This window comes from Triturus cristatus, chromosome 3_2 (assembly GCF_964204655.1).
Source record: "Triturus cristatus chromosome 3_2, aTriCri1.1, whole genome shotgun sequence".
NCBI lineage: Eukaryota > Metazoa > Chordata > Amphibia > Caudata > Salamandridae > Triturus > Triturus cristatus.
Window position 1 is genome coordinate 109,031,412 of NC_140584.1, and position 17,652 is coordinate 109,049,063.

The 17,652-nt window shown below is 39.9% G+C and overlaps 1 protein-coding gene across 1 annotated transcript in view; it reads left to right on the top strand.

Annotated features, from left to right (window-relative positions):
* Positions 1–17,652, top strand: part of NCKAP5 (NCK associated protein 5) — a 704,458-nt gene that overhangs the window by 499,494 nt on the left and 187,312 nt on the right. Inside the window, exon 8 of the mRNA XM_085647329.1 lies at positions 5,844–5,963. Within this exon, the coding sequence (XP_085503455.1) occupies positions 5,844–5,963 (120 nt within the window). The remainder of the gene's footprint in view (positions 1–5,843; positions 5,964–17,652) is intronic.

Sequence of the window (17,652 nt, forward strand, 5' to 3'; positions counted from 1 at the left end):
TGCCTATTCTGTGGAGTTCCTTTAATGCCGAAATATGGGTGTTGGAGAGAGCCTACAGAGAGCTTCGCAGCTCCAGTGTCATTTTAAGACCCCTGTTACTGCCAAGTGGACAGTGTCTGTAGGGACAGATTCAACGACCAGCAAGAATCTAAAACTATTTTTGAAACTTTTCTTCATGATGAGCCATTGCATTAAAGTTTGATTTTATGTCTCCAAAATCTGCAACAGAGAGTTTTGATGAATACTATCCTCAAACCAACGAGGACTCATCTCAGCAGCTAGATTCTTCCCATTGGAATGGGCAATACCAATCTCAGCTTGAAATAAATATGACCCTCCATTCTATGCTTCAGCTCAAAATGCCAAGTTCAGTACGATTGCTCACAACCGCAAAGGGTTTACAGGGACTCATACATCCTGCTTCCAACACTGCGCAGAGGCTACATACAATGTTTTGACTGGTATCTCCACTATTCAGATTACCAGGCAACTTTACATTAGATTGAGTGTGACCTTTGCGCAAAACCTTCAACAACTGATTTGACCTGCAACCTCACACCAGCTTCCCAAGTTTTTCATAAATGGAGATCTGACTCTTCATTACCTGGCTCAAGCTTTGGCAATCATCAAGGTGTTTGTTGAGTTTCATACAGTATCCCTGTCCTCTTTTATTGAACTCTTTACTAGCTAAACCATTTATTTTTAGGACTTCTTATTATGATTCATGATGCTTCATTCTCTGGTACTCATCAGTTCTTTTTGCTTCATAATCTTAATGAAACACATTATTTCGATCTTAACAATGTCCCCTCCAACTCAGATCCTCTGAGGTCGCTTATAACATCTGTGCCAGTGCTTCTTAAGGCAGATGATAATGGTAGGTTTAATAAGATATATGCCTATTTTCCACTGTGTGTAAGTCCCGTACTCATTAGCAGCCGCAACCCGTGCAGGTAGGAGCGGAGGGGCGGTAGGGCCGGGTGGGGGGGATTTCGACACAAGACGACGAGGGAAAATTAATTATTTATTTAATTTTCCCTCATGGTCATCTATCGAATCCGCCCTCTCCCCTGCAACCCGGCCCCATGTTCTTACCTGCACGGGCCGCTCCTGCTCATTAGTGGGGACTTGCATACAGCTGAAAATGGACAGCTTGACGTAAGTTACAGCGTTTGCAAATACCGTTATTAATTGTGGCACATACTTCTCATGCACTTCCTTCTAGAGCACAGCCATTATGTTCAATGTAGTTTGCCAGGGGTGAAGCTAGGACATCTTAGAGGAACACCAGTTTGCCTTTGTAGAAAAATGTATCTGTTCATTTGTGGTTTTATATAGGGCAAACCAGACTTGGGACTGTATCAGAGTGCTTTATAATAGAAAGAACAGATTGCATTATAGAGAAGGGGCGATTGAGGTGTTAGTTGTGGCTTGGCATGCAATGACTAGATTGACGGATTAACCCACCAAGTCAGTTCTTTACAACAAAAGAGGGCTTTGACTCGACTGCAAAGAGTAGTTACTCAGTTATCAATCAATATGCAATGTAGTGGATTGTAGAATCTGATTGTATACATATTTGTATAGCCTACAGGCAAAGCAAGCTGTGTCGCCCCTAGGTACACCAAATGGGAACTAGCCATTGATAGCTCTGTGTCATGTTTTGTAGCACACCCCTACAGAAGCTTTTTAAGACCAGTACCTCCATTCAAGTAACACTAAGAGAGTGCAAATTTCTTACAAACCGGGTTGAACTGACTCAAATTTGTACTTTGCGTAGACGAAGGATGACGGTCTAGTAATTTAATGTGAGAACAATGTAGTACACACATTGTAAGTCAATTTGTTTGTTGCTTATATCCAGTGTGAACAACATTACAGTCACGTGACAATTTGTTAAAATAGCATGCATGCAAGTAAGAGAGGAAAAATGTGTTTTATTGTTAAAATGTTACATAAATGTGGTATTTTTTTATATAACAGTTGCCGTTTTATTGTGTCCCAGACACTTACTTACATTGTAATGTAACTGCAGAACAGCAAAAGATAGCAAATCATTGCATTTTTTATGGGAGAACTGGACCTTTTCGGTCTTTCAAGAAAACTATCTTCACAAATCCAAGTAATGCCTAGTAAACAGATAAATCTGCCAGAGTGCAGTTAAGCATTAAGACACAGCAAGATGTGCCACAGTGAGATAGTGTGCCTCAGGGGCATTCCGAAGCAAAGAGAAAAGCTGATACTTAGAGAAATTGGTTAAGAATGACTGAGTATCTCAGACGAACATCCAATGTTCATTCAAGTTTGTTACCGTGACTATGGAATTAATGGAAGCATTTATTGAAAAAGAGAAAGCTATAGAGTGTGTCTTTGTGTTTTAATGTGTGTCTTTGTGTGTGTCTGTGTGTTTGTGTGTGTGTCTCAGGGTATTTGCATGTGTGTGCATGTATGTGTGCCTATTAGTGCTCATTTATCTTTGTGCGTGCCTACTCCTGAGCGCGTACATGCCACATGATTGGTGTTTGAGGGTCACAAATGCAGAGTGTGTGTGGTCCTAATGCTCTAAATGGTCAAATTCTACACATCTAAGATTTACATACATCTTTATCTTGTTTACTGGTCAGTGAAACTTAAAGAGTATGTAGCAGAAGTATATACAAGTCATATTTCCAGGCGTTCTCCCCCTCAGCAATTATCCCTGAAGATTGTTCCGAATCTCGATGACTATGTTTGGGGAAAATATGAATTTGCACATCTTCCTTTTTTCTAAACTAGGAAACTATTTACCTTTGTGGAGAATGTCTAAGCATACTTCCATGCACATTGTTGTTTGGAAGTTTTAAAAAGTTCCACACATCACCTTTCATTCATTATAGAGCACTGGCTTTTCACAACTCATGTATGCAAGTCTCAAGGAGAGAGGTTAGGATCCAATTGGATTTAAGTAGGCAGCTATGTCTGATGTTCTCCACTCACAATTCGTGTCTCTGCTGGAGAGCAATTACATACAAGTCTAAACAGCTTAATATCCATATATTTTACAAAGCTCATTGTTGGACTTTGCCCTTTCTGCAGGGTCATCAAAAAAAGATTTGCCTTCACCAACCTGTTTTATGAACACTTTTGTTGGCTTTTAGGACTCTGCACACTTTATCACTACTAACCAGGGCTAAAGTGCCTGTACTCTCTCCCTTAAACATGGTGACATTGGCTTTAGCACAATTAGCACATTTAATTTACTTGTGAGTCCGTTGTAAAGTTGTACTACGTGTACCCTGGGCCTGTATGTTAAATGCTAGTAGTGGGCCTGCAGCACTCATTGTGTCAGCCACTTAAGTAGAATTTTAAGCTGCCATCACATCCTCTGTGTGCAGTTGTAAACTGCCATTTCGACCTGGCAAAATTAACCTTTTGCAAAGCCTAAACCTTCCATTTTAATACATATAGGTTACCCCAAGGTTAGTCCCAAACAGCCCAGAGGGCAGGGACCGTTGTATTTAAAACGTTTGACATGTACTTTTAACTTTTCATGCCCTGATCATGAAAACTCTCAAATTAGTTTTTCACTACTGCAAGGTCTACATCTCCCGTAGGATAACATTGGGTTGCCTAATTGCATTTAATAAGTGATAACTTTCCATCTGGAGCAAGTAGGAATATTGAGTTTGGTGCCTAAAGAACTAAAGCCCTATTTAAGGGTAAAGCTGGATTTTAAGTCACAGTTCTGAAAATGCCACTTTAGAAAGTTGGCATTTTGTTGTCTTAACCATTTGGTACCTGCACCGGGTATCTTGGGCCACATGACTAGGTGTAGCTGGCAGTTTGTCTTTGTGTATTGCTCCCAGACAGTGAAACAAGAGGGTATCGGTATTTGACAGACTGGGCCATCTCTGACTTGAAAGGGTCGGAGCTGCCACCTACCCCCCTTGCACATCACAAAGGTTCCGCCTGAGCACACACAAATGATTTGATACTAGTCTTTTATGTTCCCAAACAAGCTGGGGCCAGGGCAGGGAGGCAGGAAATTCCAAGCATCTTTGGGATGGAATGCTCTAGAAACTTCTCCAACTTCAAAGCTGGCACCAAGGATAGGATAGTGGACCCTGAGGCCCACCTTTTCATTACACCTCTGGACATGTGGATACTACAGAAGAAGGACTGCGGTGCTGCTCTGCTCTCAGAAGGACTGCTACTCTGCTGCCCTGCTTGCTGAGAAATAAGACTGGACCTGAATCCTTCATCCCATGCTGAAGTGACTCCAAGGGTCAACTGGCTAATCTCCTTTTCTGAGCTATAGAGACATAACAAGCTCCAGAGTCCTCACTACATCTGCCCAGCTGACCTGCTGCCGGTACCTGACATGCAACAGGACCTGCTTGATCCCTGCTGACCTGTGCTACAGTGAAATCCTGTGCCTCAAGAGGTTCCCCTCACTTCTTGACCTTTGGTGTGGCATCAGTTAAGCTCTATCTCCAAAAAAAGAAGAAATTCTGAAGTTGTGGACTGTTCGTGACCGTGAGCAGGCCTCTTTGTGGCAAGATCCTGCCATATACACTGCCTGCCAGTGTGAAGCTCCGGTGAACCTGACTCTTCACGGGACAGCAACCACAAGGAACAACCGAAAATGCGAGATTTGCACTTCGTGCTACAGTATCGACAACCTGCGGTGACTGCCAACATGAAGCTCCATCAACGTCTGCGATGTAAGACAGGATCTTCAGGCTACAGCGACTACCAGCAGCGACATGCAGCCTGCTCTTTGCACTACATCGACGACCATCCACAGAGCTACCCTTGCTCCTTGCAGCCACCTCGACCGCAAACAGAACTCTTCATGCAGGACTTTTGAAGGAAATTCTTTCACCGGGACTAACCTGGTCCCTGTATCCGGCCTGCGCTCCATCGCTGTCAGCCAGCACTTGTGACTTGCATCTGGTCTCGCATGACCAGATAACCACAAGTGGCACTTTGTACTTTTGAGGTGCGATACTTATCATAAGTCTTTAAAATTGCATCTCTCCAGTTCTACTTATTGGATTATTGTGTTTTGGGTTCCAAATAATTTATTACATTTTACTCTATTTTTCGAAATTGGTGTGGGATTTTTCTTGTGTTGTGTTTTTACTTTATTCTGTTTTGAGCACTGCTTAAATACATAAGTTAATTCGTGTTTGCTTGTGGTTTACCCTGACGAGAATTGTGGTCGCTGCCTGAGAAGGGTTTCACCCTCCTCAGCCAGTAACCCAGATTTGAACAGCTGAATACTGCACTCTAATCACTGAGGATTGATAAATTGGGTAACAGCGATTCACAGTTAGTTTAAATAATTTTTCTGACTTGTGAGTAAGTTGGCAGTCAGGCAAACGGATACAGTTACCTTCTCTTTAATTTGAAGGATAACAAGACAAAATATAAGCATGCTTGTACTTGTGTGTATGGGTATCCTTGATTGCGTGCATGTGTGAGAATCTATGTTCATGTAGGTGTTTGTGTGTTACTGCACATACGTGTGCAATCCTTGCAAGTGTGTGCATGCTCGTGAGTATTCTAGCACCTGTGCATGTGTGTGTATGTGGGTGCGCATATCTTCATGTGCATATGTGTGTGTTCATTTCTGCAAATATGCGAGCTTGTGTTGTCTGCTTCCATTTACACACGCCACAGACATTAGCAGAGTGCCGCTACTCAAAATGCACTAATATGAGATTATTATCAACAAATAATATTTTACATTAACTTTGTTTTTGCTTTTGCAGTAACCAACCCCTTTTACTTCAAACATTCCAGTTGGTATCGTCCTTCTTCATATTTCTATTTACGCGTTTTTCCTTTTATACTTGTAGGACCTAAGGGAGGAATGCCTCAAATTAAAAACCAGGGTGGTAGATTTAGAACAGCAGAATCAGTCACTGAGTGTGCTCTTCCAGCAGAGAGTGCGGCCTGCATCAGACAAGCTCCTTCAGGTAAGCATCATCATCATCATCATTATCTTTATTCGGATATGCATTATCCATAAAAGTACAAACATTACTCATAATCACATACATAGTCCATCATAATTAAAATATAATTTTTTTATTTTTTTTAAACTCATCATTAAAACTAATCAGTTAAAATATTACTAAATTATCCATAACTTGATATCATCGACGATGTTAAAGTGACAGTGTGCAAAGTGCAAATATTTCACGGAAGAGCAGCTAAAAATGGGCAAATCCTTAAATCTCAGAAAGGTTACAGTTAGCAGCATTAAATGAAAGTGCAGGTGTGCATAGTACAAAATGTAAATACAAGCAGTACAAAGTACTTCAGGTAAGCATTGGAGATGCTTATAAAGATGTGCCTTTGTGCTATCTAGGGATGCACTAGAGATGAGATTGTATGTTCATCTATTACCTTGTACGGTTATACAAGTGCAACAATTAGCGAGACATAGTGTTTTACATTTTTAGGCACACATAAAATCACTCTTATGTTTATCACTCTAAAAATAGGAAAACCTTTCTGCAAGATCATGGGCACGTGTCATAGTGTTGGAATATTCCTAGTTTCATATTGAGAGTTGCCAGGTTTCCAAAGCTGTTTATACATTGTCCACAATTTGGCCCGAATGGAAATAAGAGCACGTAAATAGAATTATCCCTTTTATTTATGTTACTGCTGAGTGTAATTGAGGATACTGTACAGTAACTGTGATGCTTATTATTCTGAGGGCACATCCCAAGGTCGTTCACAAACCTGTCATTCTCAAATGGCAACAGATTGTGTCTCTAATATGATGTTCAGCTATCCAGAAACATATTTAAAGCCCCAAGGGAAACAGTTTGTTCTGAAAATAAGATGTCTGGCAACAGTGAATATCAACATGTTGTGATACAAAGTTTTCGAATTCGTTTCTATTAAATAGAATATATTAATTAGGATTATTTCCGAAATCTATTGTTGTGTTTTCCTCTATATAAAGGTTTGTGAAATTATTCTCACTAAATTGGTGACAAAATGGTAGACATAGTGGGAGTTACCTTTTGCTCTTTACCCATCTCCCAGCGTGCTAAATGTGTGATAGAAACTGTACTGTGGGCAGGTGGACAGGGGTGTACTGAGGCAATGTGTACCTGCACAACAGAATGCTCTACCCACCCGTACAGAGTGATTGGGTTACCTGTGATTCTGAGGTTCAAAACCTTGCAACCTTCTAAGTTTACCTTTAGCTTGGACTGATGTTTAAAACTCATTAGACCATTGGTATGTTGAGCCCTCCATTAAAAACAATGGAGTGCTCTGGGCTTCTAATGGCTGATAGAAGCCGTACCATGAACATTCCAATGTTTGTTCACAGCTGTTGCTGTGAGCAAAGGCCTCTCGGAGCCCGAGGGGATTTCCAACCCCCTCAGGCACCGTGAGGCCTTTGTTTTACAAATTAGAACATTCTGCCCTCTAGGAGTGGAATGTTCTAATAGCCTTAGAGCCCTTCATCCAACCATTAAACGCCCACTCCCTTGATTTTAACCCTGGAGCGGGCTTTAATGGGTAGTAGAGCCTGCTACGGCAGGCTCTAAGGCTATATTGTATTTCCCTGGGTTCTTTACCTTGCCTCCTTGAACAAATCCAGTTCATGTTTATTCCAGGATTTGCTTCCATTTGGCAGTTGCATTCTGGTATCTCTATGCTCTCCTGAGTTAGAGAGCAGGAAAAGGGACCCTTTGGGACCAAAAAATATCTAGAACTGTAGAAAGACTCTGTGTTGGGTTTGGTGCTTTTTTACCAATATTTGGATTTTGTAGTTCTTTGGCTCTTTCATTTGCAATTCGTTAAGCTCTGGTTTCTAAGATGGAAATTAAGCTTTCATAGCTGGTCTGTGTTGGGGCATGAGCAGGGAGGTCCTATTTAGGTTTGTCTTTCATCTGGTGGCAGCTTTCTATCAAATGCTAAGCAACATTACTAAAGCACCTGTCACTAGCATTTTAAATCGTTCCGTAATATCCTGCCTTGGCTTGTGATCCTGACTCCTGTTGTTGCTTTTATGGTTCTGTTTATGTCCAGAGAAACCCTTGCTATCTAGTCTGAGTTACTGGCTCCTGCTTTTTCTGTGGACTCCATTGGTCTGTCTGTCTCTTTCCATCTTAGTTGTCTTTGCCCTTGTTTTTCTTCCTGATTTTCAATGATGGTTTGAAGAATCAGGGAATACTGTAAATTGATGGAGACTTTCATGATTTTTTAACTTTAACTGCATGTCAGTGTTGACTTCTAAGCACGCAATCACCTCTGAAGAGCCTATCAGATCTTTCCGTTGTACTAAATATTCCCTATGCCAAACACGTGCTCGTTGTTCCAATCCTTTTTGTTTCTTATCTGCCCTTATTTTAAAAATAATCTCTGTAGCACAATGGTATTAAGGGTTTCTGTATCTTTAAGTCTGAGACTAATCATGCTGTAGAAATATTCTGTTCCATCAGTATGCTTCCAAACCCTTTGCTTGTTGAGTACAATCAGTTATTCCTTGATGTCTGTACCTCTATTGCCCTTGCCTAAGTTTCCCAATTCTGCAATGCTGTTTGATTTATTATTCTGATCTTAATATTCATGTTCATAAACTATGTGCGGGTTATTCTCCCCACCTGAGTTTTCTGCTCCAGTTTCTTCTCAGTATCCCTAACTGTGCAACTCCTGGGTTAATTTCTGTTCATATCAGATAACCATAAAACTTCGAGTCCAAATTTGGCCTTGCTATCTATGATAAAAGTACTTTGCTGACAGTCATTTAAAAGCATTTCCTTCATTCATTAGAAGACATATTTATTTTTCAGTGCATCATTTTACTGATCATATACTGCTAACAAGGGTTCTTAACTACATTATTTTTCTCTTTCAATTTCTCATTGCTTGGTGTCCTCTGTTCACCCAGCGGTTTCTGATCTACCAGTTTCAGCTTGTGATCAGTCTGGTGGCACCATTTATCTGCTATCATGATAAGTGACAACACTGAAATGAACCTGTCTTGCCTTCCTATCATTGAGGTAGTGAAAGGGCCTCCTCTGGCCTTTTAACATGCTCTCTGCCTTCCCTATCAGAGTGAGTCATTGCTTTGGTTTTCCCCGGCACATGGCCAGACTGTGCTGCCCTAGCTCCGCATCAATGAAAATCTCACCAGATGTTAAGAAGCATATGCTTCTAAATGACAACCTTGGCGGTCTGCATCTCCTCCTTGGTTTGTTCTGCTGCACCACATGTCCCACAATGGGGGGATACTCCTGGGCAAAGGATATTTAATCATGTACATGAACAACTCAATGTAAATAATTGAACATCCAGCAAAGAATGTGTGGCTGCCTCAGCAATGCTTACACTTACAATGTCTCAGTAGGTGCATTACGGCAATGTGCTAGTACTGGGAGTGATGGGAGATTTTGCACGTGTGAGCTTGAAGCACACTTTTTGCATCAGGGACTCTCGTTTTCAGCCTTTAAACATACCTGTTATGAACTTTCAAAGTAGAGCAAAACAGATTTTGTTTCATTTTTAAAATGTAAAAGATAAGAATACTTTTGTGGCAGCATATCCCTATTCTAATTGTATTCTAGCAGCAGAAAGAATGATGCCTTACAAGGTATGCTGTGTTTCTTCTGCAGTACAAAACACTATGGACTGTCTTCTATATTATTTAAAGGTTTAATACTTTCATGACTATTGCTATCAAAACGCATATTTTAAAAGTTATGTTTAATAGAAGACAGAATATAGAACAGAGGAACTACAAATTAGTGGATGAGAGCTATGTAAGGATAGATGCCTGGAGGCCATCTGGTACACATCTCATTAGAGACAACTTGATAAGAAGGAATGGAACGCAACTACCTCAGAGGGGTCATTGAGAAAGCAAGTAAGCCAGCTGAACAATGTACCCTCAACCCCTGTGGGGTAATTTAAAAGATCTGGGAGTCAGGTTTTGATAAGGCAGATGACGATGGTAGGTCTGATAGGGAATATGTCTATTTTCAACTGTGTGTAAGTCCCCTACTAATGAAATACATTATTCAGTTGGAAAGCTAATGGTTACAGTTTGAGAAAAGTTGTTTAGAGTTGATGTTTCCAGATTTGAATTAAGCCCAGGCTCAAAGAGGGATTGAAGCTCTCTTAGAAATAAGAGGGTTAGATTGGTAAAATCTTTTAGTGGTTGGGGAGGCTGACATTGCCATTAGAGAGACCACCTGGGAAATATGAATAAAATCACTGTAAAGTGACGAGCACCACAGTAGACAAGAAAGCCTTGGAAGGACCAATGGAGGTGGTTATATGCAGGTATTCAATGACCAATCATGTGTAGCTTACATCATCTTATAGGTTTGATGAAACAACTGCCTTTAGGGTCAAACCTAGAGAGATTTGCTTTATTTTATAGAATTTAAGCAGCGCCGTAGGATAGAGAACTTGGGCATAGAAGCAAAATTAAAACAAATTATATAATGACATTCATTCACAAAAATAATGCCAAATTCAAGGAAGTGTAAGATATGTAATCAAATAGTCTTTGAAGTGTTTTTGAACACAGTTAAACTGTTTTTAACTGAGTTAAATCTCAGCTAAATTGGATTTCCAAAATGTAGAGGCTAAAAGTGAAAAGGAATTAAACTGAAATGGGTGCAGTGAAGCTGAAAACGGACTTAGGGCTAAGAGACAGTGACAGAAAGTTACACACAGTTTGGTGTCCATTAAGGATACTAGACAACTTAGTAAGTTAATTTAAATAAACACAATACTTTAATTATTAGTGGAGTTGAATAGAAATACAAGTTGAGTAACTATTAAGAACTAATGTGAGCCAAGGACTAGCAGACTGCAATATAAAGAAAATATAGGAATTGTAATAGAGTATGGTGAAAGGTCAAAATAAAATGAACAGCAGAAGTCACTCCTCGATAGAACAAGAGTTTTTATAAGAAATTTATTAGATAAAAAATGCAGGAAAGGTGGAATATGTTAGATATTGTATATCTGGAATCAGCAAGTATGGTTAACTGATGAGATTTGATCATGAAAAGATTTAGGTCATATGTAAAGGCAGTATATATAAAATACAATGTGACAAACAAAATGAAAAACAGAAAAGAATAGGCAACAGGTTTATTACATAGATGATTGGAATGTGCAACAAAGCTAGACATGGATGTTGTGTGGCTATCTTAGAGGTACGCTGACTTAAAGGACACAGTTTTATCTCTACAAAGGAGAATAGAGTTTTGAAAAACATGTTTTTGTAGGTGATGTGGATTTTATATCTGAATTGTGTTTTTTAAGTTTAATGTATTACAAAATATTTCTTGAAATTTCTTTTGGTGAATGATAGTGTTATTCCTTGAACATTTGTCTTCAGTAGTTAATGCTATATTTCATTATGCGATCTTCATAAAAACGAGTTGTAGAATTTAGTATGAATACTGTTAGCATGAAAACTTTGAAAGACTGCAATCACTGAGTTTTGAAAAGGATTAAGGTTATTCTGTTCAATGTAATGCTTAGCATGTTAGACTTCGGTCCATGAGGTAAATTACAAGTGTAAAATAAACTAATAGTGACCTTGTGGTATATTTTCCCCACAATAGTGACCTTGTGGTATATTTTCTCCAACAAGTGGCTGCATTTTGGGCTTCTTGGTGATGATCAACAGCTGAGATAAAATAATCAAAATAAGGACATTTTAAGATCCAACCTCAGTGTCACTAATGCATCAGTGATTTAAGAGACAGTTTCACACAATAATAAGAATTCAAAGAAGCTTGGATCTTTTAAGAAATGGGCCTACCGCTGTGTTTTCCTGAAGTCATGAGTGCATGAAGACTGTCTCCTGACCCCCTCACACTGCACCCATCGTAAATTATTATCTGGCATATTTAAGGGACTGCCTTAGCTTATTTCAAAGGGTATTACATATTATATGCCATTTTCTTTAATTAGGTAGAGGCCACAGAATTAAACCCAACCAACAAATGACCACAGCCATCTTCATTAAAATATTCATATGTTAAAGAATGTGTGGGTACGTAGCTAATGTTGGGAAAATAACAAATAGCTGCCTCTTTTGTAAGGTAGACTGGCTGCTGTAACTTCATGATCATGAGCTGCTAACACTTTGCTTTCAAAGAACCTTTAGAAATTTCCTCTGATTAGAATTATAAAAACCAACTATAAAATAATTGCCTTGGCTCTAAGAATCCAGAACCGCTCAAACATCTGGAGGATTCTTGCTTTGGCTAAATTTGCTCAAGCAGGGAAATTCAGATTTTACATTCTTTTAAATCAATAGATACTGTTAAACAATCAGACAAAGGAAAAACATTCTGATTAGATAATAATTTTCAACTGAGTTAAAAGAATTGCTTTTTAATGAAAGCTACATTGTAAATGCCCATTCGCTTTTGAAAACAATGAAACATGAAGGAACATTTCAATTCAGACAAATGTTAGAAAAACCCTGTAGATGATCATTACCAGTTAATTTCTGATTTTTTTTCCCACTTTAACAAGAAACGTATAGCATGGAATCAAGAATATTGCTCGTCCATAATAAATAAAAGCTGGATAAGGTGGAAATTGTTTTGGGTATATAAAGATTGACAGATCATCGAGCCCCTCCATATTCAGTTTAACCTCTCTTTGTATGCCTATAAATTTAAAGGAAAGAATTTGTACTTTCTAATACATTTCAGTTATTTTTTGAAAATCTGAATTAGAAATGCTTGCTTTAGGTACACCATGAAATGCTGGCATCAATGGATCTTTGCAAACCCAATTAATATAGCCTTATAGCCCGCCGTAGCGGGCTATACCGGCTGTTGAAGGCCCGCTGCATCGTTAAAGGCCCGAGCCGAAGGCGAGGGACTTTAACAAAGCAGAGGGACTTTAAAAGCCGGTATAGCCCTGCTACGAAGGGCTATAAGGCTATTAGAACATTCTGCCACTAGAGGGCAGAATGTTCTAACAAAACAAAGCCTTCCGGGAGCACGAGGGGAGTCAAATCCCTACAGGCTCCCTGAAGTCTTTGTTCACAGCCAGAGCTGTGAACAAAGACACATTGGAATGTTGGTGCTCCGGGCTTATACCAGCCATTATAAGCCCGGAGCACTCCATTGTTTTCAATGGAGCTTCCAGCATTCCAATGTTCTAATATAGCCTTATAGCCCGCCGTAGCGGGCTATACCGGCTATTAAAGGCCCGCTGCAGCGTTAAAGGCCCGAGCCGAAGGCGAGGGACTTTAACAAAAGCAGCGGGACTTTAATAGCGGTATAGCCCTGCTACGAAGGGCTATAAGGCTATTAGAACATTCTGCCACTAGAGGGCAGAATGTTCTAACAAATTAAACAAAGGCTTCTCGAAGCTCGAGGGGATTTATATCCCCTCGAACTTCGAGAGGCTTTTGTAAAACATTGGAATGTTGCTCTGCGGGCCTTTACCGGCCCGTAGAAGCATGGAGCACTCCATTGTCTACAATGGAGTGCTCCACATTCCAATGTTCTAATATTTATTATTATTTTTTTATTGGCACATGTTGTCCAGAAAGATTAATAAAAAACAAACTGCATAGTTAATTAGTTATACCAAATAGTCACAGTATTAAAAATAAAAGGAAACACATAAATGTGTAGTATTACAAACATATAATATTTTAAATTACTCAAATAAATGTATGCATAAGCATAGGCGCAGATATGCATGGCAGCATATCCATATATCTCGTGAGGTATGTGTTGGACTGTCAATTGTGAATGGCCCACAGGCATTGTTATCAGGAAGAAGATTGATTTTATACATTTTGAACGGTATTTGTATCGTTTTAGATTTTTCAGTTTTGTCATCACATCGACAGGATTGTGTACATTGCACCTGTTCATAGTGACTAACATGGGCCTTTTGGCATTCCTTTAGGTGGGATGGTCTGTACTCTGTCCATCAGAGTGGTGAAGGACATTATGGCCACTACCCTGATGGAAAGGGGACCGCCATATTTAGAGATCCCATGCTGCCTAGCAATGATCTCTGTTCCTGCAGATGAACTTCTGTCACCGTGATTTCTCTGAAGGTACCAGAGATTTGGTGGACGCCTACATTAGTTTAAACAAATAACTAATGAACTCCACACCTCAGACTGTCAGCTCTAGTTACGGTGGCTAGTGTGATGCACTTATTCTGATAGCCAGATCTCCACCATGCCTTCGAAGTAACCATCCTACCAGTAGAGCCAACGAGGGCACTACTGATGGAAAGGCACTTCTTTCTGAATATGGTGGGCAGATGAAAGGTTTGTGGACAGAGTACTCTTTCACGTTTGTGATAGAGTACCCTGTCCACCAAGCTCTAAATCTGGCCCTTTATGCACCTAATATTTTTCACTGGAATATTTTAATTCTGCATTACATTTACATTGCATAAATGGACCACCTTTTTAAAACTGAAGAATTTCAAAGTGGATGGCTTCTTCTAGAATGAATTATTTTGCAGATTTAAAACAGATCAGATTTGCCTGATCATCAAACAGGTACAACAATGTCAAGCTGTAGAGGCAGTATAAAACTATGCGTGTAATTGTTAATATCATGTTCTAATCTGCAGTAGAAATAAAAAATTAGACCCATATATGTTGTTTTGTTTGACATCAACACAACTAAGTGAAAATATTTTCAAAAGAATGGCAACCTTTTGCCCATCAGTTATTTCCCATTGACTTGGATAATAACATCATCGATTATTATTGTGTGTGAAGATTTCGAATTGTGCAGCCAGAAACATTGTACTAAAGCAAAGCAAGGATTTTGAAATTGAGGGTCATGTGCTTGGCTTCTGTAGCTCCTGAGTCGTGCCTAGAGAGATATTATTTGCTACAGGTTTGATGTGTGGCTACTAGCTCTGACACGAGCCAGATCTGATGTGGTCTCCACTTAGTGTAAATTAGGTCATTTCCACCACAGGCTATTTTTATGGGTAAAGGTTTGTTCCTCTAAGTGACACTGCACAAATAAGCATTTTGCCCAAAATATCATTTGGCCTGGGCAAAACTTTCTGCTAAATGTGAAACATGCAAAATTCGCAGGAAATAAATTCCTCGATTTCTGGAACGGTTGCACAATTTCTCAATATTGGTGATTATGAAAACATAATGTATTCATGGTGGTTTGTGTTGTTTGATGACCACCAATTAAGGTTCTTGAAATTCTATGTGCAGAGGTGTGCCTTTTGGAACCTTCTTTCTTCCCTTCCATGGAAAAGGGAATTGTAATTCCACTAAATATTGCTCTTTCTCTGCCATGTTCTGTGAAACAAAAAACATTCTTTTATCTCAGCTCAACAACTGGATGTTGGAGTGAATGCTTGAGTGAGAGAGTGTGATCACTGATATGAGTGATCTGTCTGTCAGTGCCATTTTAATTCAAGTTTTAATTGGTTAAACAGTGGTTTTATTTTCTATGGATTCAGTTTGGAGAACTTTGGGCCAGATGTACAAATTTGTGACCTATACTTTTTGAGACCATTAAAGGGATTTATGAACCACTCTATATATTAATAGGTCAATGCATAATGTTCCATAGCGAGACTTAATCTGACCTACATCATGAATATTAATGAGGTAAGTCGCAAGTTGCGGCTCACTCCGATTGATAGCCATCATAGAGATGGTGGCATGCAAGGGTCAACTAACCCTCAAGTGTGTGATCAACTTTTCAATAAAATCTACTTGTTTTAATTTTGTCCGTTTTCCTTTTGCAAATGTGTTACCACTCGCACATGGAAGTTGGTATCTTTTCAGTGTTTTGTGACTGGATTGAAGTTGTGAAACATTGATACATTGTACAGCAAATTGGTATTTGAAAGGGAAGTGCAACATATCGCTTCCAAGTTGCGATTTGATAAGGTGCATATGTTCAACCAGGAGTGAGTTACAAAGGGGCAGAATATACCCATGCACGTGCTTCAGTTAAATGGAATATGTATATGAGCATGTACTTTCTCTTTTGCATAGGGGATAACCCGATGCAAAGGAGGAACGCTGTATTCCAGATGTGCATTTGGCAACACAGAGATGCCCTGCAAATCTATTTGTAATACACATCTGTAGCCCATGCAGGATCCAGGTTTGCGGGAAGTGCAGATACCAAGATCTTGTCACTTGTGCAAAATATTTTATTTTTCAATGCCTTTGGAACTTGTTTTAGTGGCAAGATGCCAAGAACATTCCTCTGTTCTAGTACACACTGTTTTTGATAGACTGTTGAAAGGATCAGTCTTTTTGTTCCTTCTGTGTTCATTTTGTAAATAATGAAGGGATATTACTTCTTCTGTTGAAGAAATGTGTTAATGTCAGGATCAAACAGGTTTCGATTTCCTGCCCTTTTTCATTTATGTTACATTTTGGAAACAATGTCTGTGCCTGAGAAAGTCAAGTGGAGATGATGACCAGAAGAGAGGCACGGAGATTATTTAATGATTTGTTCCTGCAGATAGAGCATCGAGCTGCCTGTGCTCAGACATGCAAGAACAGCATTTGCAAGACAAAATGTAGTACAGCTTCTTGTACCATTTTAACTGCAGAGGTTCACTGTCTCTGGCTGTGACATTAACAGGGTATGGGCTGTTCCTCCTAAAGAGAGGAGGAGCGTCGCCTCACCTGCTGTGAGTGCAGTAGCCAAACACAAGTAAATAAAATGGCATGTTAATGCCATTTTATTTGCCACCCCACTGGATTGTGCTCTGTACAGCACAAGGGTGGGGGAAGGGCTGAATCCTGTAAATGTAGGATGACTGCACTGGTCTACAGTGCGCATGTTGGATTGGACGGCTGCATACAGCCATCCTATCTGAGATACCCACTGTAGAACCATCAATTCAAAGGCGGTGAAACAGCCTGGAAATTGCTGGCACAGGCCCCTAACTTGAAATGAGCAATTGGTTAGCCTGCTCCAATCAATCCTGTAGCCACTCTCAGTATTAGAGCAGCTCCAGGATTGGATGGATTGCATTCCACTGAGCAGGAGGGAAGTCCTACCCTTTCCTGTTCGAGGACAACCAGGCTCCTGGCAGAAAAGTGCTGCACCAGTCGTGCGCCCGCTGCACATTTATGGTGAGTTGTACGCCATCGTGCCCCACCATAATTTATTAATGCTAGCCACCACTGGACGTTAAGGATGTGCTTTCTTTTCAGAGAATGATAATGCATCTACAATAAGTTGTATGGAGTTTGCCTACCACCACCCCTGTACCCTTCACCACAGAGCTGAAAACCAGTTCAGTCACATAGTCCTTCGTCTTTGTCTATGTATTGAATGGAGGAGTGTGCGAACATGAGCGGGTGGTATGGGCTGTAGCACAGTAGAAATGCAAATCAGCTATAGTTTATGCGTGCCTTACTCCCGCCTCTTCCCTCAGTCGCCCCAAAAATAATAACTTCTGAAAAACAATAAATGTGATGTGTAAATCATAATATTAAGAAACATAAGCTATTCTTTCCCATATGACACCCTTATGAGAAGACACTGTCAAATGAGATTTCCCCACCATGAGTGAAAATGCCTTATCTAAAGCCAGTGGCACCGGAATGTCTTTGCATTAAAAATTTTAACACAACAGGTACAATCGTCCCTACTCCCTACATTGCCTAGCACTGTG